The sequence below is a fragment of the Periplaneta americana genome, chromosome 10, assembly GCF_040183065.1.
Source record: "Periplaneta americana isolate PAMFEO1 chromosome 10, P.americana_PAMFEO1_priV1, whole genome shotgun sequence".
In the NCBI taxonomy this organism is placed as follows: domain Eukaryota; kingdom Metazoa; phylum Arthropoda; class Insecta; order Blattodea; family Blattidae; genus Periplaneta; species Periplaneta americana.
Window position 1 is genome coordinate 163,220,484 of NC_091126.1, and position 24,697 is coordinate 163,245,180.

At 35.6% G+C, this 24,697-nt stretch overlaps 1 protein-coding gene across 5 annotated transcripts in view; it reads right to left on the reverse strand.

Annotated features, from left to right (window-relative positions):
• CRMP (Collapsin Response Mediator Protein) overlaps positions 1–24,697 on the reverse strand; it is a 747,709-nt gene that overhangs the window by 11,107 nt on the left and 711,905 nt on the right. For 3 of the 5 annotated variants that reach the window (XM_069838349.1, XM_069838348.1, XM_069838351.1), the window contains one exon: positions 23,260–23,506. In XM_069838349.1, coding sequence (XP_069694450.1) covers positions 23,260–23,506 — 247 coding nt within the window. The remainder of the gene's footprint in view (positions 1–23,259; positions 23,507–24,697) is intronic. The other 2 variants (XM_069838352.1, XM_069838350.1) reach the window with 1 other exon arrangement.

Below are 24,697 nucleotides of genomic sequence, written 5' to 3' on the forward strand. Positions count from 1 at the left end.
CCGGTTGGAGTCTGTGTGAAGGGGAGTATTCATATTAAATACTGGCCCTCATAAGGTCCGAAAGAGTGACCTTGATACCAATCCGGCTGGAGTTTGTGTGAAGGGGAGTATTCATATTAAATACGGCCCTCATAAGGTCCGAAAGAGTGACCTTGATACCGTGCCTGATGTCCGGATGAAGGGGAGGGCGCCGCGTACATGTGGAGACCTGGTTTCTCGTTCCTAAGTATAGGTCGTAGGTTCTCTTTCTGGTATCTGCTTGGTCTACGTGGTCCAATCCGGTTGGAGTCTGTGTGAAGGGGAGTATTCATATTAAATACTGGCCCTCATAAGGTCCGAAAGAGTGACCTTGATACCGTGCCCGATGTCCAGATGAAGGGGGGGGGCGCCGCGAACATGTGGAGACCTGGTTTCTCGTTCCTAAGTATAGGTCGTAGGTTCTCTTTCTGGTATCTGCTTGGTCCTACGTGGTCCAATCCTGTTGGAGTCTGTGTGAAGGGGAGTATTCATATTAAATACGGCCCTCATAAGGTCCGAAAGAGTGACCTTGATACCGTGCCCAATGTCCGGATGAAGGGGGGGGGGGCGCCGCGTACATGTGGAGACCTGGTTTCTCGTTCCTAAGTATAGGTCGTAGGTTCTCTTTCTGGTATCTGCTTGGTCCTACGTGGTCCAATCCGGTTGGAGTCTGTGTGAAGGGGAGTATTCACATTAAATACGGCCCTCATAAGGTCCGAAAGAGTGACCTTGATACCGTGCCCAATATCCAGATGAAGGGGGGGGGCGCCGCGTACATGTGGAGACCTGGCTTCTCGTTCCTATGTATGATCTTGGAATAGACTTCCCCATGAGTTGCTGAGTTGTAACCCCTCGTCCTTGTTGATGTTGTTGGGATGTTGTTTGATGTGGATGGCTTCTTTAACCAGTCTTCTGTATAAGTTTTCTTCTTTATCTATTATCTTGATATTGTCGAATTCGATGGCGTGGCCTGAATCTGCTGAGTGTAAGGCTATTGCTGATTTTTCGTATGGTCCGTATTTGCAGAGTCGGATGTGTTCCTTCCTTCTATCTTCCACTGTACGTCCAGTTTGCCCTATGTATTTTAAACCGCAGGAGCAAGGGATCATGTATATTCCGGCTGATTGGAGGTATGGAGACTACTATATATATAAGAGCTGGCAGACTATTTCCTTATCCAATAACTGCTCTGAAGATGGCCACAACACAGCAATCGAAACATCAGCCAATAACACCAAGACAACGTGGTAGAAGCCCTGAAGCTTATCCACACACCATTTACACCAGCAGCGGAAGCCTACGCGAACACTCATCTTACTTTTCTGTTTTTCATTTTATATGAACAGCGATTTTGCATTATTCATAAAATATTGATATATTACTTGTGCAACTTTATTAGTTCTGTTAACATTACTTCCTTAATATTAGATTGGATTTATTGTGAAATGTAAAACATATTATTTCATATTTTGTACATAATATTATAATTAAGCTGCGGATTTATGCCTATATGCCTATTTTAATCCTCAACCTGAAGACGCAAGCTTTTAGGTTACATATCCATTTTAAGGCATTGTGAGTATTACATGCGAATTCTATAGTGCCTATAATTGCCTATTTCACTAGTAAATGCCTATTTGCTTATAAATGCCTAAAAGTTGCCTAAATATCCGTATTATATATTATATTTGAATTTATTGACTATTCTATCGATTTTTTTAATCTGTAATTTGTTTTTTTTTTTTTTTTTTATCTAGCAGCAAATATTATCCTGGAAAACCCAAAGCTAACATATGATCTTGCTTTCATCAAAGCAAACTTTGGAAAGCTGCCTGCTTACATAACGAAACTGGGAACGAGGGGTATTCCACTCCACAGTGCTTTGCAAGTTATGAAGAAAGTAGAAACTATTCTTAAAGAAATACCAAGCAATGTGAGAGAAACAATGAGAAATAAGTATTTGAAAATTGTGAAAAGAAATGTTGGTTTGGAGCAAGTGTTATTGCTGATTGGAAATGACATTGACAATACTGTGTTCCCACTGGTTTGGTCCCCAGCTGGGATTGGATCCCTGAAGTATTGCCCCATCACTTCGTGTGAAGTGGAGAGAAGTTTCTCCCAATTTAAGAACATTCTTACAGACAACAGGCATCAGTTCTCATTACAACATTTGCAGGAATATTCAGTTATACACTGCCATAATGGCATTACTAAAGACATTAGTGTATAATGCTACTCTATGGTAGTGTTAGCCATTAAGAATTTAGAAATTGTTAGTGCCTTTTTAGAATTTTGAATGCCTATTTTGCCTGCCTATTTCAACTGTTTTTAGTGCCTAAAAATCCGCAGCTTAATTATAATATTCCTTTCTCCATAATTTTCTTGTTGTGTTACCTTATTTTCATAAAAGTCGTACGATATTTTCCCCATTTGCATTAGAGATTTAATTCAACCATTGTGTTGCTGCAATTTAGATTATAGCATTAAAAAAAAATAAATACAGTGGAACCTCTGTAAGATGCTCTTCAATGGACTGCATAAAAATAGCGTATTAAACAGGACCATGTATTAGCGAGAGTGGGTCAATTTTGAATTTTTTAAATTTTAACACAAAGTTATAAATCAGCATAAACATTTGTTGAAGAAATTTAAGGATCAAGTATTGTAATTATGCGGAATAAAAGGTTAACGATTTTTCACTGTTGTTCTAAGTGTTGAAGAACGAATTCCTAATGATTCCACCAACAGTTTCTGATTCATAATGGTGTTTTCATCATGTTTACAGAGAATTTGTCATTTCTTCGATATTGATAAAGCTTTCCGTTTCACTCCTTTATTCATGTTGGCCTTAACGAGTCATTTCAAACTTGTACATGACGCAATATGCGGACACTAGCGGTAAATGTAGAAGTCCAGTATCCTTTAAAGCAGTGTTTCTCAAACTATGGTCCGCAGACCACCTGCGGTCCTCGAGGTCTGCCCTTGTGGTCCTTCAAAAAAGACAGAAGAAAAAATAAAATTCAAACGAATTGCGTATCTCACTATAGCTTAAAATCTCAGAGTTTGGAAATGACACATGGCAATCGAATTTCACTTTTTCTCCCAGTACAGATATTTTATGAAATTATTACCCTACCCGTCTATCGATTTCCCACTCTACTCTCAGCAACAAAAGAGGGATTTAAAGCACTATACACGTGGTGTTTCTCGACATCTCTTCCCTGCACATCTGGCGCTGTGCCTGTAACCCAGTCAGGGACCACCCGAATTCATAACAGAGGACCAAAGTACCGAACTTTAATTCAATTTTGAAATATGAGTATACTTGTATTAAAATATGCTACGAAAATGATAAATTTGCTTTCGAAGGGAACAAGAGTAAGGTGGTCCACGGAACTGTTCTGACTTTAAAAAGTGGTCCCCACTTCAAAAAAGTTTGAGAAACACTGCTTTAAAGTACAATATTTTAGAATTTTTAGCAGATGAAAGAGTGTATTAAATGGGATGATGAGCATATTAAGCGGTGGATTTTACATGGTTTTATATAGGGATGTCAAGGGACCGGACGAAAAGAGTATATAATGTGGGATAGCGTAACGAACGGGAGTGTATTATCGAGGTTTCACTGTACTGTAATTAACTTTTAAAACAGAAAAAAAAGTAACGCAAAAATGTAATAAAACGTTCCAAGGTTGTATTATAAAAATCTTGTAAAGTTTAAAATGAAAATAATATCACGAGACAAAATGTTCAAGCGAAAATCAATAAGTTGAGCTTAGTAACATATTTTCAGTAGCGTGGTCTTTTTGGCCGCATGTGCCTTCTCATGTTATAACGTGTATGCACCTTCCCCCGGGTTAATTTTATAATAATTATACATACAGCTACTCAAATATTTAACGCTAAACAATAGGCTACAATTCTAGGCACAAGACATAACTAAAATTCTATTTCTCTAGAAGCACTATTTTAAAATTAATTTAATTTTTACATTATATAAAACAGTTTCACTGTATAATTTATTTAAAGAATTATACTATAATTCTATTAAGTCCATGCAAGATGACATGATAATTATGATTCAAACATCTGCAGGGTTGTCTATTCCAATCGTTCCGAACATGCAGTTCACAACACACATGAACCTTCATGCTCTTCAACTAAGAAGACACTTTTGCTAATGACACGTTATTACAGAGTTTTAGTCACAACACAGTGGAAAGAAGGAAGTTATTAATGCAACACATGTGGAGAAAAGAAAATTCATAAATACCAAATACAGGTACACTAATAATTTGTAGGTATTTTAGTTTTGTTTCATTTTCGCAATACTGAAAAATACGATATTGTGCAGTATTTGTTTACATATTTCTGAGGAGAGGAGAAAAACACCTTCTAGTTGTAGAAGGTAAACAACCAATGCTTAGAACTATACACAACATAGAGAAGAAAAACTTAATTATTTTCGAAACTTCTTTCAAATTTGTACATATGAATGTACTGTGAAAAGTAAGTGACCTACAAAACAGTAGCTGTCAATAAGAGATGCAAAAAATGTTTAAATAATGTAAAATGTTGCTTTGTTCTGGTACATAAAAAAAGGTTCTATAGTATTAATGAATAAAAGCCAGATGTACTGCACCTTATACTAGAATATATGCAGATTTAAATGATTGATTAAATGGCAAACTTACTAGTGTTAAATTATATAACCACGTGTGGCTTACAGCTGTTTCGGTGCATCCTTCACACCAGCTGTAAGCCACACGTGGTTATACAGGGTTAGTTAAAAGTCCCACACCACCTAAATAACTTTTGAAGCATGTGGTTCAGTGACATGAAACTTGGTATGTGAGAATAACCATATACTAAGAACTCAATAATGGTATTACCGAGTTTTTTCTACTTCCGGTTTAACCGGAAATAATTCCAACTCTCTTATTTTAAATGGAACACCCAATATATTATTTTATTTTTGAATAAAGATCATTAAGAGCTTTGCAAAAATTACCCACACTTGACACTTCTGTACAAATTCAGTGTTGCTAAGTCAAGAAAACAGAAAAGTGTATCGAATATTAAAATAATAAATGCACTACTGTACCTAAATAACTTTTGAAGCATAGGGTTCAGTAATATGAAACTTGGTATGTGAAGATAACCATATACTAAGAACTCAAAAACGGTATTGCCGAGTTTTTTCTACTTCCGGTTTAACCGGAAGTAAGTCCAACTCTCTTATTTTAAATGGAACACCCAATATATATATATTTTTTTTTGAATAAAGCTCATTAAGAGCTTTTCAAAAAGTACCCACACTTGATACTTCTGTACAAATTCAGTGTTGCTAAATAAAAATGGAAGTGGTGCAAGATATTCCTAAAGTCTGGTTAAATCATTCCTTAAATGTTTTCTATGATTGAGTGACACATTGTAAAGCAGCTGAGGGCTACCAATTTGAACACATAATTTAGAAGGTGAGCTAGCTTTTTGTTTTGTTTTTGTTAAGGAAGGAGTATTTTATTATTTTAATATTCGATACACTTTTCTGTTTTCTTGACTCAGCAACACTGAATTCGTACAGAAGTATCAAGTGTGGGTACAGTACTTTTTGAAAAGCTCTTAATGAGCACTATTCAAAAATAAAAAAAAAATATATTGAGTGTTCCATTTAAAATAACAGAGTTGGAGTTGCTTCCGGTTAAACCGGAAGTAGAAAAAACTCGGTAATACCATTATCGAGTTCTTAGTATATGGTTATCCTCACATACCAAGTTTCATGTCACTGAACCGTATGCTTCAAAAGTTATTTAGGTGTTGCGGGACTTTTAACTAACCCTGTATAATTACTATTTAATACGAGAAAAATTCGTACCGGCACCGGGAATCGAACCCAGGACCTCTCAGCTCTGCGTGCTCTTTCCAACTGAGCTATGCCGGGACACGATCCACGGCGCCGGCCGAACCCCTCTCGTAATGGTTTTACAGCCTTACTAACTGCATTTGAGACGATACAAGTCATGTATGCAGGAGAGCATATTTAAATGACTTTATGGCCATATTCAACATCAGTTTGTGACAACTGCTAATAGTTAATACATCACATATTCATTTTGTATGAGGTCTCGCCCACCTCATTGAATACTACACGGCTATTATGAAATAGCCAGTTCGATTCCCGGTGCCGGTACGAATTTTTCTCGTATTAAATAGTAGTAATACATATTGGCTATTTCATAATAGCCGTATAGTATTCAATGAGGTGGGCGAGACCTCATACAAAATGAATATGTGATGTAACCCTGTATAATTTAACACTAGTAAGTTTGTCATTTAATCAATCATTTATATTTGTGTTAAAAGTAGTGTACACAAGATTCAAGATGGATATGCAGATTGTTAACAATAAAGCCATAATTTAACTACTTCACTATCTACTAAGAACTGTATTCGATTCCCGGTGCCGGTACGAATTTTTCTCGTATTAAATAGTAATAATACATATTGGCTATTTCATAATAGCCGTGTAGTATTCAATGAGGTGGGCGACACCTCATACAAAATGAATATGTGATGTAACCCTGTATAATTTAACACTAGTAAGTTTGTCATTTAATCAATCATTTATATTTGTGTTAAAAGTAGTGTACGCAAGATTCAAGATGGATATGCAGATTGTTAACAATAAAGCCATAATTTAACTACGGTACTTCACTATCTACTAACAACTGTATTCGATTCCTGGTGCCGGTACGAATTTTTCTCGTATTAAATAGTAATAATACATATTGGCTATTTCATAATAGCCATGTAGTATTCAATGAGGTGGGCGAGACCTCATACAAAATGAATATGTGATGTAACCCTGTATAATTTAACACTAGTAAGTTTGTCATTTAATCAATCATTTATATTTGTGTTAAAAGTAGTGTACGCAAGATTCAAGATGGATATGCAGATTGTTAACAATAAAGCCATAATTTAACTACTTCACTATCTACTAACAACTGTATGTTGTACTATCAGCGAATGGTAAACCAGTATGATAAAGAAGGTCGAAGACAAATGTGTAAATGTGTTTACATTTGCTGCATAGACTTAGCTGTTGAGAAATGAATGAACATAAGAGAGCCATGTCAAGTAAGTGTGATCAGACAGAGTGACAAAGATACTTAGATGCAGGTTTAGAACTGTTTTTGGAAGCTGTTTTTCCATGTCATGTATTTATATTGACAGATAATGTATTTTTTTCTCGAACTTCTCTTTATGCAGCAAGTCCCAGTAAATGTTCTCGGTGTTTATGTCAGCTGACTAACGGCACTACCACTACCACTGCTCCTTGCATCTGTGAACTCACGGCGCTTTTCTGGATTAAAACTTACAAGGAGAGGACACGCTCTGTATATCACCAAATGGAATAAGATTGTGTGAGATGAAAGTACAAGACGTACTGTTTAAAGTCATACCTGCTATGGGTGGCCAATGACCCCTCGTTTTGGAAATATTGGCTATTGTTTGTGACATACTTCCATTAGGTGCCTAATAGGGAAGCATTAGCCTGTGTACCAGCATAGCCCATATGGTTGGATGCTGTTATTATCCAGGCAACCTGAGTTCGAATTTTAACTGGTTCTATATTTTTTTCTTTTAATAATAATTAATATTGTGATCACAGTTATCTATTTACATACCTATATCATATTTCTCAATGTATTGAATGCTTCATCATGTTTTAAACAAATTATAATTAACTAACATTGTATTGTAAAGGATAAACAATGAAATACTGCTCACGTAGGAAGGTAAGATGTGTCACTGGCATCTGTTCTATTTCTGTAGCAGCTATTCCATTTCATTTTGTACCCGATTCATTATGATGTCATAAAAACACACAAAACATACATATTTCCTGCACCATGCACAGCAAATGAAAGAAGGTTGTCCACAGTCACACACATTTTTGCGCACTTCTGCTGCTAAACATATACCCTTCACATCCACAAACACTTCTCGTTCGTTTATCAATTTTGATGCATACGTCGCATATTTCAACATGGCTTTGAATATAGGAACTGACAACTGAAAGTGAATAATAATAATAATAATAATAATAATAATAATAATAATAATAATAATAATAATAATAATAATAATAATAACCTTTAAAAAATGAGAAGGCATTAGGATTCGAACTCGGGTTGCCTGGATGACAACTCAGCATCCAACCACATGAGCTACGCCCTTACATAGTCTAATGCATCCCTATTAGGCACCTAACGGAAGTATGTCATAAACAATAGCCAATATTTCCAAAACGAGGGGTCATTGGCCACCCATACCAGGTATGACTTTAAACAGTACGTCTTGTACTTTCATGTCACAAAATCTGATTTAATTCGGTGATATAAAGAGCGTGTCCTCTCCTTGTTAGAAGTCGAATAAGGTCGAGTCAAACTATTTTTATATCAAAGCACACTAAGCATTCTATATGACTGCCTGTAATTCTACACAAGCATACATTTTCCCACTGCAGATTAAAATTGTCTATTCGAAGATTCTGTACATCTCAAGTGCACAGATGTAGAAGCAGCCATTTCTTGGGATGACTGGCTGTATCAACTACAGCAGACATACTGGACTGCAGGTTAGACCGCAAAAATCCCTGGTCTCAGGCACAGAGCAAAACAAGAGCATGATCCACCAGTGATGGTGTGTGAAATCACTATTTTTAAATGACATGTACTAACTTATGTAGAAATGATGATATGTGAGACAGATTGTGAATTTTTGTTGAAACCAAGTCTAACACACTGAATGAATCCGCCATTTTGCTAAATTTCGTATGGCCTATGCTTTTATAAATGCACAATAAAATATGCATCTATTTTTACCAAAAGTGTCCTAGTTCCATTACCCATTAAACCTCTTAATTTTTGTTTCTTTTTGACATCACAAAAGGGATCTCAATTTTTCAGCAATTAAAGTGAGATTAAGTAAGGAGTCTTATTCTCTATTCTAGATTACACTCTTAACACTTATACAGAGTGATTCTCGAGGATTTACCGTCCCTTACAGGGCTTGTTTCTGAAGACATTCTGAGCAAAAACATGTGTCATATAAACATGTGTCCTAATCTCAATATTTTCAGAGGATTTTTTTAGCAGGTTATTTTACGATGCGTTATCAACATCTTTGGTTATTTAGCGTCTGAATGAGATGAAGGTGATAATGCCGGTGAAATGAGTCAGGGGTCCAGCACCGAAAGTTACCCAGAATTTGCTCATATTGGGTTGAGGGAAAACCCCGGAAAAAATCTCAACTAGGTAACTTTCCCCAACCGGGAATCGAACCCGGTCCACCTGGTTTTGCGGCCAGATGCGCTAGCCGTTTCTCCACAGGTGTGGACTTTTCAGAGTTACACTAATTTGAAGTTGTTAGTAAAATACCTTTTTTTTTTTTTTTTTAGTTTTAATGGTAAAAAATATTACAAATAGAGAATGAACTCTGTGGCCAGGAGGAAAAAGGTCTTAAGTAAAAATTTTATACTTTTCAGGAAAGCAGTAGAAAGATTGAAATTGGTGTCAATTATAGAGTTTTTTTAATTAAGAGGTTTTTACTGGATATTATTTGTTTATATTTCTTCTAAAATAGATAATGTTGCACATTTAAACATTTTCTTGATTATTTCCAAAAAATAGCCGCACTTAACCCCTTTTAAGACTAGAAGCCAAACTGAGTAGAAGGGACTATTAAACGTAAGACCTTTTTCATGTCAAAATAAATGAGAAATGTAAATTATTAGGAATGAAAAATGGGTTTTAAACAGTTATAGGACTGTTTATCCTGGTGCTTAAAGTTTTAAAAGGAAAGGGCATCAGTATGTGATAAAATAGCTAAAATACAAGTTAGACCTTTTTAATAGGGAAGCATGGAAAGTAAACATGTGATGGTTTGTAAGGAATAAAGTATTAAATATATTTAAGCCCTTTATTCTGTGTGTGCTCGATTCAAAAAGTACTTAGGATATTTCGTAATGCTCTATAAATCCAGTCAGGAGTCTTATTTGACTTTAGCCATTTTAGCAGATTGTACAGAATTGTTTCCGCTTTCAGAATATATAAAAATCTCATTTTCACAAAAAATTGACTTAAGACCTTTTTCCTCTCGGCCACAGAACTATTCATGAGTGTCATTTCTTTAATTGGCTAGTGTTCTGAAACTAAAAATGTGTTGTTAATTGCTTTGTACAGATTTTGTTTTTAAATGTTTAACTAAAAATTACATCATTCTTACGCACTTATCACAAAAATTGTTACAAATCATACGACTTTAGGAACTTTATTCTTTACGTTTAATTATACATCCTAATGTACAGTCTTAAAGAATTTACAAGAGTGGCGTGATTTGTAACAATTGTTGTGATAAATGCGTAAGAAAATGTAATTCTGTAGTTAAAAATCGAGAAAAAAAAATCTGTACGAAGCAACTACGAAATTCACAACACATTTTTAGCTTCAGAATACTAGCTAATTAAAGAAATGATACTCCTGAATAGTTCATTCTTTATCTTGATAATCCATTTTGAATCTTGTGTACACTACTTTTAACACTTGAATATAATTAATTGATTAACTAGCGGACTAATCGTGTTAATTATGTAAGATTTGTGCGGCTTACAGCTGTTTCAGTGCTTCATGCACCATCCTCAGAGCCTACTAGATCTCGGCGTCATCTCGAACTTCCCTGCCTGTTATGCGGGTGTGTTTGATTGTTGAAAGGTGTTGAAGAGTGGAGTCAAATAGTGTATGTGTACTGAAATTGACCCAAGAACCAAAAACTCAACACACTAGAACAATACGAAATATACAAACACACTAAAACACACCCCAATCAAATTCTCAACACCCAGATCAATTTCAGTACACACACACTATTTGACTCCACTCTTCAACACCTTTCAACAATCAAACACACCCACATAACAGGCAGAGAAGTTCGAGATGACGCCGAGATCCAGTAGGCTCTGAGGATGGTGCATGAAGCACTGAATGAGCTGTAAGCCGCACAAATCTTACATAATTAACACGAGTAAGTCCACTAGTTAATCAATTAATTATTCTTTATCTGTAATATTCTTTTACCCTTAAAACTCAAGAATAATGGTATTTTACAAACAACTTCAAATTAGTGTAACTCTGAAAATATTGAGATTAGGACAAACGTTTATATGACATTTATGCTCAGAATGTCTTCGGAAATAGCTCCATAAGAGACGGTAAATCCTCGTGAATCATCCTGTATATCATTAAAAACTGTTCAGTTATGTAAATAAACAACTACAGTATTTTACCGTGTTAATGTTGGCATTTTACAGTACCTTATTTCCACTAGTTTCAATGTGGTGCGATTCAGAAGATGATACACATCAAATCAGAACTAGTCAGTTAAGGCAAAATACCAAGAAAATATCAACACAGTGAAATAGTTGACTTAAGGGTATATGTACGTGAACGACCACAATTATTATTAGAAAATGCAAGCTCTAAATTTCTAACATTTTATAAGAAAATGAACTCACAATTGGACAAAACTTACAAGGTACCAGAACAAGACTTATTAGAACTTAAATATCAGATAAAAGTATAAAAAAGTTGACTAATAATATTTTTCAAACCAGTTTTATCAAAGTACGAACAAAAAAAAAAAAAAAAAAAAAAAAAAAATCTGCAGTTACACCATTTGGTAACATTAACATTGTTATGACCTCTCCGACATCTTTAATATTTTTCCTGCATGTAATAAACATTTATTTCTGAAAAATAGACTACTCTCAACATGTAGAGTTGTTTATTTTAATACAATTAATTTTTATTTGTCCTATATAAAATATATTAAAATTTACATAATGTTTTGTGACCTAATTTTTCTATTTTCAAAGAAATGGGCATTATTGTAGTCCATCGTTTGCATAAATGTATGTTAAATCAGTGTACAAAATTTCATAATTGTATGACTAATGGTTGTGGAGTTATGAAATAATATGTGTGAAAATTTTCAAATTTTGGAAAATTTAACTTAAAGTAAAAAGTGAATTCTAAAATCTATTATTAATAACTTTTTTATACTTATATCAGATATTAAAGTTCTAATAAGTCTTGTTGTGGTACCTTGTAATTTTTGTCCAATTGTGAGTTCATTTCCTTATAAAATTTTAGAAATTTAAAGCCTGCATTTTCTGATAATATTTGTGGTCGTTCACGTACATATACCCTTAAATAACTTAACAGTTCCTCATTGAAAGAGTCTTATACAGCACTTCTTATAAAGGTACGGTCACACGTCGCTACTTTTGCAGCGCTACTTTTATACTGCAGCTGCAAATGTTGCGTGTCGTGTTCACACGTAAGCCAAAAGTAGCGCGCTGCACGTTACTTTTCGTGCTGCACAACCCGAGTGCTGCAAAAGTTGCAACTGGAGGTTGCGAGTCTGTTCACACGCAAGGCGCTACTTTTGCAGCCGCAGTCATGCTGCAGGTTTCCATCTTCGTGTTGACTTCTCAATATACATTTTGTGGTTATGTTCGCATTATTAAGAAACTCATGCGAAAGCTTCCTTATCTATTATTTGCTTTTCTGTCGTATCTAGTATTCAGAAATTGACATTATTTTTACTATAAAGCTTTTAAAAACGCCTATATACTTAAATGATAACCAACAGTATATTCACGTAATCAATGTTGGCAACCCTCCTCTTTGAAACTACACTACGGAAAATTTAAAAAATGAATTATATCGTCACCATTTATGCTCAGACTGTGTTGTGTATTTAATAACTGTTACAAATAATTTATTTTCATCACATTTAACATTAAAATATATCCAAGCAATAAAAGTATCATTGTCACATTTGGGTGGTAACACTGGTCGCAACCGCAGCAAAAGTTTCAACAAAACCGATATCAAAAATGCTGCGGCTGCAACTCTGAGAACCCTGTTCACACGTCACTACTTTTAAGTTGCACGCAGCATGGAAAAGTAGAGGGCAGCAGGTTCGGCAGCCGCTACTTTTTGGGTTGCACCATTGTTCACACGTCGCAGTACAAGAGTTGCGCAGTTTTTTGTACTGCAGCGCTGCAAAAGTAGCGACGTGTGATTGTACCTTAATAATACTTCATATGATTTCTCATTATTATAATTTTTACACAACCGGTAGAAGGCTAGTAGGAGTGAAGTCAAGGAATGAACTGAAGAATTCAAATTGGGTAGTACCAAGGAACACACACATTTATTACACCATCTCCCAATAATGCACAGTAAGAAAGCGTCTTGGAAGTGCAGTCTACTCTGCGTTATGGACATTATTTTTTTAATCATATTTACAGTTATTTTTATCATCAGTAGGCTTTCTGATCATCTTCACAAAGACTAAACTGCTGGTCTAACTCTAAGAAATACAAGGTACATTAAGTAATTCAAGCAACACATGAAGGAAAGTCAACCAATGCCAATTCAAGTAATTAAGTCTTGTGCGAGGACCACATATAGATAATGGGATTACGCCATTTTTATGCAAATAAAGGCAATCATTTCGGAAATTCGATTCATGGAATGGAAGGTAAAAGGGATTCAACTCCTATGTCTAACATCTAATATTACCACTAAATTTCTCCCCCCTTTATACTGGGTGAATCTTCTCATCCTGCGGATTGGGAAGTTATGCAGTACCTGCGTTTTATACACTATACCGTAAACATCAGTGGCGGCTCCTGCGTATTTCTTAAGAGGAGGAAAGAAGGTAACAGGACGAAATGACACCTTCTTGAATGAAACATGCTACAAATTAGCCAACGTGCATACATGTAAGACCAGGTAGTGTTGGGGTTGGTCTTCCCTTCTGTATAGTAATAATCTGTTCTTGTAAACTGAGTTTCCTAAATTTTCCAAAATATATGTTTTCACTTCCATTCATTGTTAAATAATTGCACAAATTAACAATTACAAGGAAATTCACCTCGCAGCATTTTTCGAGCACACTACAGCATCACACGTGTTGGAAGACACTATAGCTACTAACACGTAATCGGAACAGCGGAAATGGGAATGGGAAATAATCTGAGGAAGGCGAGAACACTGCACCCACCCACGTGGTCTGTGTTGCCACATGTACATTTTAAAAGTTCAGTATCACATGCTTTTGAAGAATGTCAGTTTTTGTAAAGTCATACTACCATTATTGTTCAAAGTTGCTGGTGGCCAATTAATTTTTTATGTTAAAAAATAATTTGTAGTTTGGAGTACTACTTTCAATTTCAAATATATTTGTACAAAACTGACAACTTGGCTGTTGCCCTGTCTAGTACACAATGAATGGAAGTGAATTTCAGGGGCCAAAAAGATCTGCGATACTAACGTAGAACTACTTCCTCTTTGTTTTATATAAATCCGACTTTAACTTTCAAATATCCTTGAAAGTTTCAAACCATGAATAGTAGCTTATATGAAGAGCAATGAATGATATTTTTGATTTATAATTTTAAAAAAAGTTTATATGGTGTCTTTCATAGCGTTGCGTTAAAACTGTTTTTATCGTGCCTCCTCCTAGATGTGTTATAGTCTGGTTGAATGCAGCATCGTTAGATGGCAGCAGTAGCGAGCTTTGCTTCATGACCAGTCGGTTTCTATTTCCCGCCCATGCGCTGATTCAGAGGAGGATCTCCTCCCTCTCTGTTCATTTACTCGCTTTAAAACTGCTTCTTTCTCTGGCCGCTAGCGCGCTGTTGTCTATGTGTGTTAACTGCAGTAAAGGAGGAATGGATTGACTTTCCTCCACACAAACAATCTCGCATCTTTCTCACAGTTTTCTAGCAGCACATGAGCGCGCATTGTTTAAAACTCGACCAACCGAGGTTTTCTTATAGCTGTGAACTTAAAAATTATCGAATGTTCCTTGAATTTCAAGGCACATATTTTATTTGGTATTTACTTTCAAAAGAAGAAAAATGTGAGGAGGACGTTCCTCCCTTCCCTCCCTCGAGGAACCGCCACTGGTAAACATAGTCCCCTGTGTCGCATAACTTTTGGCCGAATTGACTGCTACATACCGCACTGAGCATGAGCGGCTGGAACCACCTATTTACAGGCAAATTCATTATCTAGAATGTTCTACGAATTCGGACAGAAAACATGCTTTTCTAGAACATTCTCGAAACACAGATAGATTATGAAAAAAAAAGTATTTATCCAGAGCCGTGATTTGATCCTGGACAATCCAGCATGTTAACAATTGCACTATCACAGCATATTAACACAGGTCAACATCGTAGCCTTATCGGACGGGCTGGTGAATGCGATGTGAGCACCTGCATTTTGCATCGTCTGTAAAATGGAGGTTTCCCTAGTTACCAATCTGCAAGATGAGAAGATTCACCCTGTATTAGGATTGTTGCAACTCAAATGGGACCACGATAACACCTATCCCTGTACTGTACTGTACTGTAAGTAACTCGTCTAAACTGTACATTACATAGATTTCATCAACATTAGCTATGGAGAACCTTGAAAGTCGGATTTATATTACATTCAGAAGATCATTAGAGGGAAATGGTATCTGGAATATACCTTTATGGATGTTATTTGACATACTGAGGAACATACTGTTCTAAAATAATCACTATCCTCTCTCTCTCTATGTCAAGTATTACGTCATACCGTATATTACGAGTAAATTTCGAGGCCAACACTTTCCCACAATGATTGATCTCTAAAAAAAATTATATATTTTTTAACATGTCCTTCTATATTGGTGGCAGGATTTTGTTCATATTCAGCATTTACGAGTCAATTCAACCACGAATGATGCACACGCAATATGTTTCTACAAGAAAAACAACTACTGGGTGTTCATTTCAAAGTGTGTCATGACGTCACTGTTGATGAGTCAGCGATTTGAAGCGAGTTTCAGCTTTTATGTCAGAGAAGTTGCCTATTAATCAAGGCGTTCAATCTGAACTTGAGAACGTGTACGGTATAACTTGAACGTCACAGCAACAGATGGCGGTCTGTACGGTCTGTGTGCTACCATAACCTCTTTCGAACTGTTCTGCGAGGCCAAGTCATACGCAGGGTATTTGTTATCATCGTTTGCGTACGGCAACATTCCACAACACAAATCAAATGCTCCGTGTCTATGTTGACCGTCGAAATTAATGTCAACAAATACGTAAGTAATCGTCTTAACCCTCTCCCCATATCTCGACAGTAAGAAAAAAACTCACCTCAGTACACGTTTCGAAACAGTTCACACTCCTGCCACTACCGGTGTCACCATACGTATCGGTAAGTACTCTTCAGAATGAACGCCGTACTTGCTAGGCAACTTCTCTGGCAGATAGGTACTACACCTCTGCGGAAGTGTAGGAAGATTGAATTCTCTAGGCTCATCGACTAGCCACATGACGGCATATAGCGAGCCATGACACACTTTGAACTGAACACCCAATAGTCTTTATAGAAAGAAGACAACAGTGATTTTGTTGTAACATTTTTATATAACTAAGTGATGACAGCATGCCCCCGTTTCTGAGCTAAAATGTTTACATAATTATGCGTTGAATCGAAAACGTCTGTCAAAAATTGCGGGCTTGAAGAAATCTGTACAAGTTTGCTTTGAGACATTAATGTTGAACCCCAATCATTGGGAAAAAAATCTGTAAAACATCGATCAATTTCTACAGATTTATATCTCTAATTGAAAACTTCAGACAAAAATATTATGGCTTAAAGTCACCTATACAAATCACTTTTAAAAATTAAAATTATGGAGAGAAAAAAAAAAAAACTTTTATTTTTTTTTTATTTTTTTTTTATTTTTTTTTTGGGTAAAAGTCACAAAATTTAGAGTAAAAATTTATTCTTTGCAACAAATAACTTAAAAGGCAAAAGAGAATGAAGGGAATGAGTTTCTTTTCATAAAATGATTGCCTGCTTTCGTAGACAGTTGAAGAGATTATTTTTGTATTTGCAGATAAATTTGCACGAAATATTTTTCCTCTTAGAAAGAGTATGCTTCCGTAGTGCAGTTTGTTCTTTTACGAGCATATAATATATTTAAAATCATGTTACAAATGCTAAATACGTTTTATTATTTCTATCAATTTTCATTAATAGTAAAGTGATATTACTAGCATTTACAATATACAATGAACTGCATCTTGGAAATTTATACGAGATTAACTAGATACACCTACTTCAACAGTTGCCACTAGGCCTACTACTTGAAAGGATGATAATGATGATGCCTTTTTTTTTTAATGCTTATACGATCGTATTTTAAACCCCAAGAGATAAGAAACGTCATTTGTACGTTCTAAATCAATTTTGCTCAAAATCAAGTTTGTTGTGAAAACATAAGAATGCGAAAATACAGTATGTGTTCATGTTAAGATGTGGCCCACTTTGAAATTCGCAGAAATTTGAAACTGCCCATGCTTGTCTTCAACGATCTTGTATCCTTCAATGATGATGTTACTGCTTTAGAAACAATGAAACATTTTGTAAGACACCATGATTGAGCAAATTACGGAAGAGTTATCATAATTTGAGAGTTGGGTTTATTCCTTAGGAGAAAGCAGTCCAAAACAACTGCTTTTTTTTTTTTTTTTTAAATAATCACACATTATTAAATGAAGATCACGCGGGAATAACAGGGTAAGTCAAAGTTGTAAAATTTTCTGAATTGGTGTTAGAACATATCAGCCAGCTTTGGCTCTAAGCAGCTAAGATCTACTATAATAATTTCACATTCTTCAAGAATACGCATTATAAATTTGAGTATCAGTATTAGACTCAAAGATGGCTTAAATGTGATGTTATAAATTTCTCTTATGACAATTTTACTAAATTGATTTAACTCGTTCTCACCATACAGTCTTCAAATGTTATTTGAGATGTGATCAAATGACATTTCAGTTATATTTTTTCTCACTTATACATTTTTTAGACCCCATAGAAACATATAAATGGAGTTTTATTGTACATGAGTGTTTGAAGTGCGTATCTAGTGTGGATGGAAACATGAATATTGTGTGAGAAGATAAACTATTTGAGAAGGTCAGCCTTATTAAAATGTGCTTGGAAAGGAGAAAATTGAATGGAATTTAAAGTCTTAGTAATGAAAATATATATACAGTAAAAACTCGATAAGATGTGCCCGCTTATTACGCTATCCCGTGTAATACGCTTTTTTTGTCCGGTCCCTGCACCTTTCATATATAATGCCTTTATAAAATACCCCGTTTGTTGTGCTCAAGTCCTGCATAATACTCTGATTTTGTGGAATATTTTCGATGTAATTTTCAGCAATGTACTGTAACAGAAATGAAATATTTTCGCCACTGAACTCACTGGTGCCATTAACCTGCAAAGTACTGGTATTCGACCCTTTACCTGCGCATTTAAACCTTCATACTTCATAACTTACTATACCCCACCCTCTTGTTACCAGTGGCGGTGCGTCAATAAGAGCGCAAGAGCACGTGAACACCTTGTTTCCATTAATGAACGACTAGGTTTATTATTTGATACCGTATTGACGTAGTGGGGATGTATAATATCAGAGTCGAGTATTTTAAACTTCCCGCATCTTGCATAAACTTCTTATGTAAACTTGGCAACATCCGTTCACGTACAAGCCGTGCTCTTTTCGAGTTGGTTACAGGAATTTCAAGCATGCGCGGGAGAAAATTATCTTTAGCTGGCTGCTTATGACTCGTCAAGAGCACAAAGCGTTAAGTGAACATGATGAGTATCTATCCTATACATGTCAGGTCCATCGATGCCTATCGTTCAAGTGCTGTATCTCGAGGAGGAAATTTAATACACTGTAGATGTCAGCATCTGACTGTAGGAACGTTTACTTACGTGTACAGTGCTGCTACGAGAGTGTAGTTTGTGAATTACTATACTTCAGTGTCGGCATAATAGCATAATTTGGCTTTCAAACACGTACTGGCTGACTGTGGCGGTGGTATCAATTTAAGTATCTGTATGGCAGTGTATAATATTTAAGAATAATATTTACTGGCATGTATTTGTAGTAATCTATGCGAGTGGGATTACAGTACTGGTATAGGCTATAGTGTATCAGTGTGTTGTGAATTATTACTGAACACACGCGTTTGTAAATAACGAAACCGTGGTATGTATTCATTTTTAACAAACGTAAACAATGAACTCTGTTCAAGTAATTTTGAACAGTAAAGAACTGGGTAAACTGGCTTACCAAGAAAAATTGGAAATAAAAAGACTGAGTTTCATTATTATTATTATTATTATTATTATTATTATTATTATTATTATTATTATTATTATTATTATTATTATTATTATTATATGTTGTTTTGAATTTATATACTGTTTTTTTTTCGATAGTGAAACATTGGAATCATGACATTTCATATTAGACTAAACGTAGATTTCAAATTCTCTTCGATTTTGGAACCACAAAATTGTGAACACACATAATATTTTATCACGAGCCACCACTGCTTGTTACGCTCTCTTATTCGACTCCTTACCTGCGCGGTTAAAGCCTACATACAGTTACAATACCTCACCCTCTTGCTAACCCTCTCTCTCAAACAGCATTTCTCACTCAGCTGTAATAAAATTCTGAAAATTTTTGCTGGTCAGTTTGTTGTTCTTTAGTGTATTGAAGTGTCGGTGAATGTGATTACAATGAGCGTTAAACGAAAAGTGTTTTCTGTGTCGGAAAAACTGGAAATCTTACGAAAGTATGATGAGAACAGTACTCTTACTCAGAAACAACTGTCTGATCCATTAGGAATCCCATCATCGACATTAAGAACGATAATAAAAAATCACGACTCAATCACTACAGCTGCGACGTCGGGAGAATGTAAGCGCAGGAAACTGAAGTGTGGTAAACATAGGACTTCGAGTACATGCACACGGCAAACAACTATAAATTACTTTTTTTTTTCGAAAGAATTAAGTACAGTACATATTGTAAATGTCTTTAACGTACAGTACAGTAATTACACAGTGGAGTAATACTGTATTGCCTTTCATGAATCATGTATTTCAATGAAGAAAAATGCTAATAGATACTGTATATAAGTCGAAATTAGTATACGTACCCGCCTAATGCGGTCCCGGTTAATACACGGTTTACACCCGGTCCTTTGAACAGCGTCTTACCGGGGTTTCACTGTATTGGAAATAGATAGGTTCCATAATGTCACAATAAAAGCCATTTCCATACTAGAAACTCAATTTCAAGATTTTTTTGTTACGATTTCCAAGAAATTATATTACAAAACCCTAAGTTCTTCAATGAATTACGTCGGCCTGGGTGGCGCAGTAGGTATAGTGCTGGCCTTCTGTGCTCGAGGTTGTGGGTTCGATCCCGGCCTAGGTCGATGGCATTTAAGTGTGCTTCAATGTGACAGGCTCATGTCAGTAGATTTACTGGCATGTAAAAGAACTCCTGCGGGACAAAATTGTGGCACACCAGCAACGCTGATATAACCTCGGCAGTTGCGAACATCGTTAAATAAAACATAATTATTATCAATGAATTACACTCAGCTGAAAAATACACTAATAAAAATGCCTAACCTGAAATGGAATTTCCTTCTTCTTACTGCTATGGCAGTAATAATCGTGTTCAACAATGTGTAAATGTTTACATTAATATTTATTTCCTGTGGGATTAAAATACTCTTTCATTTGTTGCGAAAATACTTATAAAATGAATAGGTTATGTTATACTCTAATGTGTTTCATTCATTATTTTTCTACTATGATCTAGCCCAGGCATGTCAAAACTCTGCACATTGTGCAGTAGTCTCTGTGCGATGTGCACTTTCTATTCCCCTATCTGGAGGGAGTGAATTGCCTTGGAGGAGAACGCGACAGGGCTGTACAGACCTGCAACAGCAGATCAGCTTTTGTTTCAGTAACGCAGTTTCAGTATGGGTACTGATTTGACTGTCTGTGAATGAGTTATGATAAATAAAGTGAGGAGTTCACAGATAACAAAGAAGGGAAATTATGAATCATATAACATAATTGTTATAATGTTTTCCTCGGGCAACAATAATTATTTTAAAATGAAAGGTTTTGATCAGCCCATGTCGAGGTAATAGTGTTGTGACAGTTTAGGTCAGATTAGTAAAGTTAATCAGTACTCTCACGGCAAAACGAACTTGACACTGGCCTGTACTAATACAGCCATCAAAGATTAGACGACTTACGACTTTCATTTCATAAGCTGGTAAGTGATGAGAGCATAGTGAGGAATACGTGTGAGGCTCTTGAGGTTGTAAGGAACGAAGAAAGCAACTATTTGCAAGGCGGAAAAATTTTCTGGAAAAATATATAATGGCAAATTTTCCGTCTCACGTCACTATATTATGCTAATATATTTACATTAATAAACCTTTAAATCTGGCATAAATAGAATATAGTCGCTTCATAGCTTGTGAACTACACTGTTCATTTCTTTCAGTAATGCTTACAACTTGTCGATACTTGCTCTCAACGTTTTCTAAATAAACTGTATGTGAATTTAAATTCTAAGCTTAATTTATATTATTTATTAATATTAATTTATATTGACATATAGCAAGGAAATTATTTCAGTGTAAAAACTTCACAATCTCCTACTGCATGTAATTAATTTGGAGTATATTTTCTTTAACATTTGTGTACCAATGGTCCCAATAAATAATAATGCTTGACGAACAATGAAAGAATAGGGTCTATTATTTAAAATAATTAGTACCTACTACGTAAAATGAAATACTGTGTTCGTTTTTTGTTGTTTCGAAATTACTGCAATATTCTTTTTCTTCAAATACTATATAAAAGTCATATTAATAAATTATGCTTTACAAAGCACTACTTTGTGAAGTATAACTGAGTGAGCCTAAAGTTTTTTGTATTGCAATTGTCAAATATAGACACTGATAATAACCGTGTTTTTTTCCTTCTGCCAAGTGTATTTATAATGTCCAAATGCCTATTTAATCCAACTCTAGAAGCGAAAAATAGATTATTGTACACCACTCCGGCTAAGAAATGGTAAGAGCAACCTTTGAATGATGCAGTCTGCACATACCAGCAATCCGCGCACATAACTGCACATTCAGAGTCTGATTTCTGACATGCCTGATCTAGCCTTTACTTTCAATCATTTCAAGAAAAAGTAAAAAAAAAAAAAAAAAAAAAAAAAGTCCCTTTTTTGAGTTTCTAAACACTATTAGGGATTTATATATATATATATATATATATATATATATATATATATATATATATATATACACTGGGTGTTCAGTTCAAAGTGTGTCATGGCTCGCTGTATGCCGTCATGTGGCTAGCCGATGAGCCTAGAGAATTCAATCTTCCTACACTTCCGCAGAGGTGTATAACCTATGAGGCAGAGAAGTTGCCTAGCAAGTACGGCGTTCATTCTGAAGAGTACGTACCGATACGTACGGTAACGCTGGTAGTGGCAGGAATGTGAACTGTTTGGAAATACGTTCTGTCGGGATATGGGGAGAGGGTTAAGACGATTACTTACGTATTTGTTGACATTAACTTCGACGGTCAACATGGGCACGGAGCATTTGATTTGTGTTGTGGAATGTTACCGTATGCAACCGATGATAACAAATACCCTGCATACGACTTGCCGGCGCAAAACACAGTTCGAAAGAGGTTATGGTAGCACACAGACAGTACAGACTGCCATCTGTTGCTACGACGTTCAAGTTATACCGTACACGTTCTCAAGTTCAGATTGAAGAACGCCTTAAATAATAGGCAACTTCTCTAACAAATAAGCTGAAACTAGCTTCAAATCGGTGACCCAACAACAGTGACGTCATGACACACTTTGAAATGAACACTCAGTATATATATATATGTGAGCAATGTAGAGAATAAAAGTTATATCATTTCAGTGCGCAGTAAATAATTTCATTTTTGTATATCTCGTAAACAATAGCTCAAGAAAAGCTACAAATCAGAATATTACTGATAACACGGTGAAGTACTCTTGCGTGTTATATTCGAGACGGATGTTTTTTCTTTAGTTATATGGAGGAAGTGTCACTAACGTTAAAAATAACAACGAACTGAACTAAGGAGGGAAAATTGTCATACTTGCCAAATGATTTGCATAAATATGGCTCAGTGTGCAGGAAGTATAAACATCTACCTGATTGCTGCTCATGCAACCCATTAGGGTGCTCACCACTGATGGAGAAGGTTGAATCCTGCAGGTTCCGCTGGCCCTTGCTTGATGGAGTGCTAAGCTGGTGTTCGGGGGCTTGTGAGGCCACCACAGTCGGTTCCTGAACAGGAAGGGTTGTGGGTGACTTGCTATCGGCCACACTGTCCACATCGTTCTGAACTGCAGATCCTGCTTCAGAAGGAGGACTCTTCACGGTGTCAGATGCCTTTTCCTGTTGACAAATTCCTTGCATTCATTTATGGCTCATTATTTGCTTATGGGCTATTCCATTATGAAATCGATCAGTAAAAAACCTCGCATTTTTTTTATACTCTAATTTTTTCCCTACTTACACAAGGTGCTGAGGGGAGTGCATTTTCAAAAATATACTATCGAAAGTCAAACGGTTTTGTATTATTGAGCGACAAATTTAGCGTATTTTATAAAAACAAGCCTCTTTCAGCGCTCAGAACTCTGGAACTATTTACTGCAGAACATTGAACGAGAGCTTATTTTGAAGCTGATATTTGGTAGGTTATGTTAAGAAGTAATCCTTATTTTTATTGTACATACAGAGACAGATATTCTGATTTTACTTGCTTTTAGGCTTTTCGGCCATTTGTAAAAATGTAAAAAAATATTGAGAAAAAATCTTGCATTATTAAGAGGGATTCGGCATTGTTTGCTTAGTGGTACAGCAATAAGTTTCGAGGGTATTAAATAGATCATTTTCACACGCCTAGACTTGAATGGTGCAGTACCACACACACTGGCCGAGAGCTGAAGATAAGTGAGCGTTGGGCGTCATTTTACTCCTGTGTTTATGAAAACCTGTGATAAAGCTAGCACAGCCATGACTGCTAGACGACACATCACGTGTTTGTCTCCTGGCCTTGCTTGTCTCGGCTAGCTCCCATCTCACAGTCAGCTGGTTAGTTCATGCGCATACTGTATATTTTCTTTATTTGATATTTTTAATACTTTATCAACATACCATCAGTAAAAAATATGTGTTTATTTGTACTTTCAATGCAGAATCTAACTATATATTTTTAAAATATTTTTTTCCTAGCCAAAGGCGTCTTAATGAGGAAAAATCTAAATTTCTCCATTTCCATAAGAAGTAAGAAAATCTGTTTATATGTCAATATAAACTTTTATTTCTCAGCATCAAAATAAACCATGATTTTGATCATTGGGTGAAAGGGTTTCGGAGCTACAACAGTTTAAAGATGCTAATTTTATGAAAATACGATAAATTTAAATATTTTTAATTTGAACACTATGAAGTTCTGATGCCTCAAACTGTGCACAAATCATTGTATCACAGTTCTCTACGTACAAAAAAAAGTTTCATTGTATTTAGAAATTGTAAGGTCAATTTTCTCTATATTTCGGTCGATATGAGATGGAATAGCTCTTA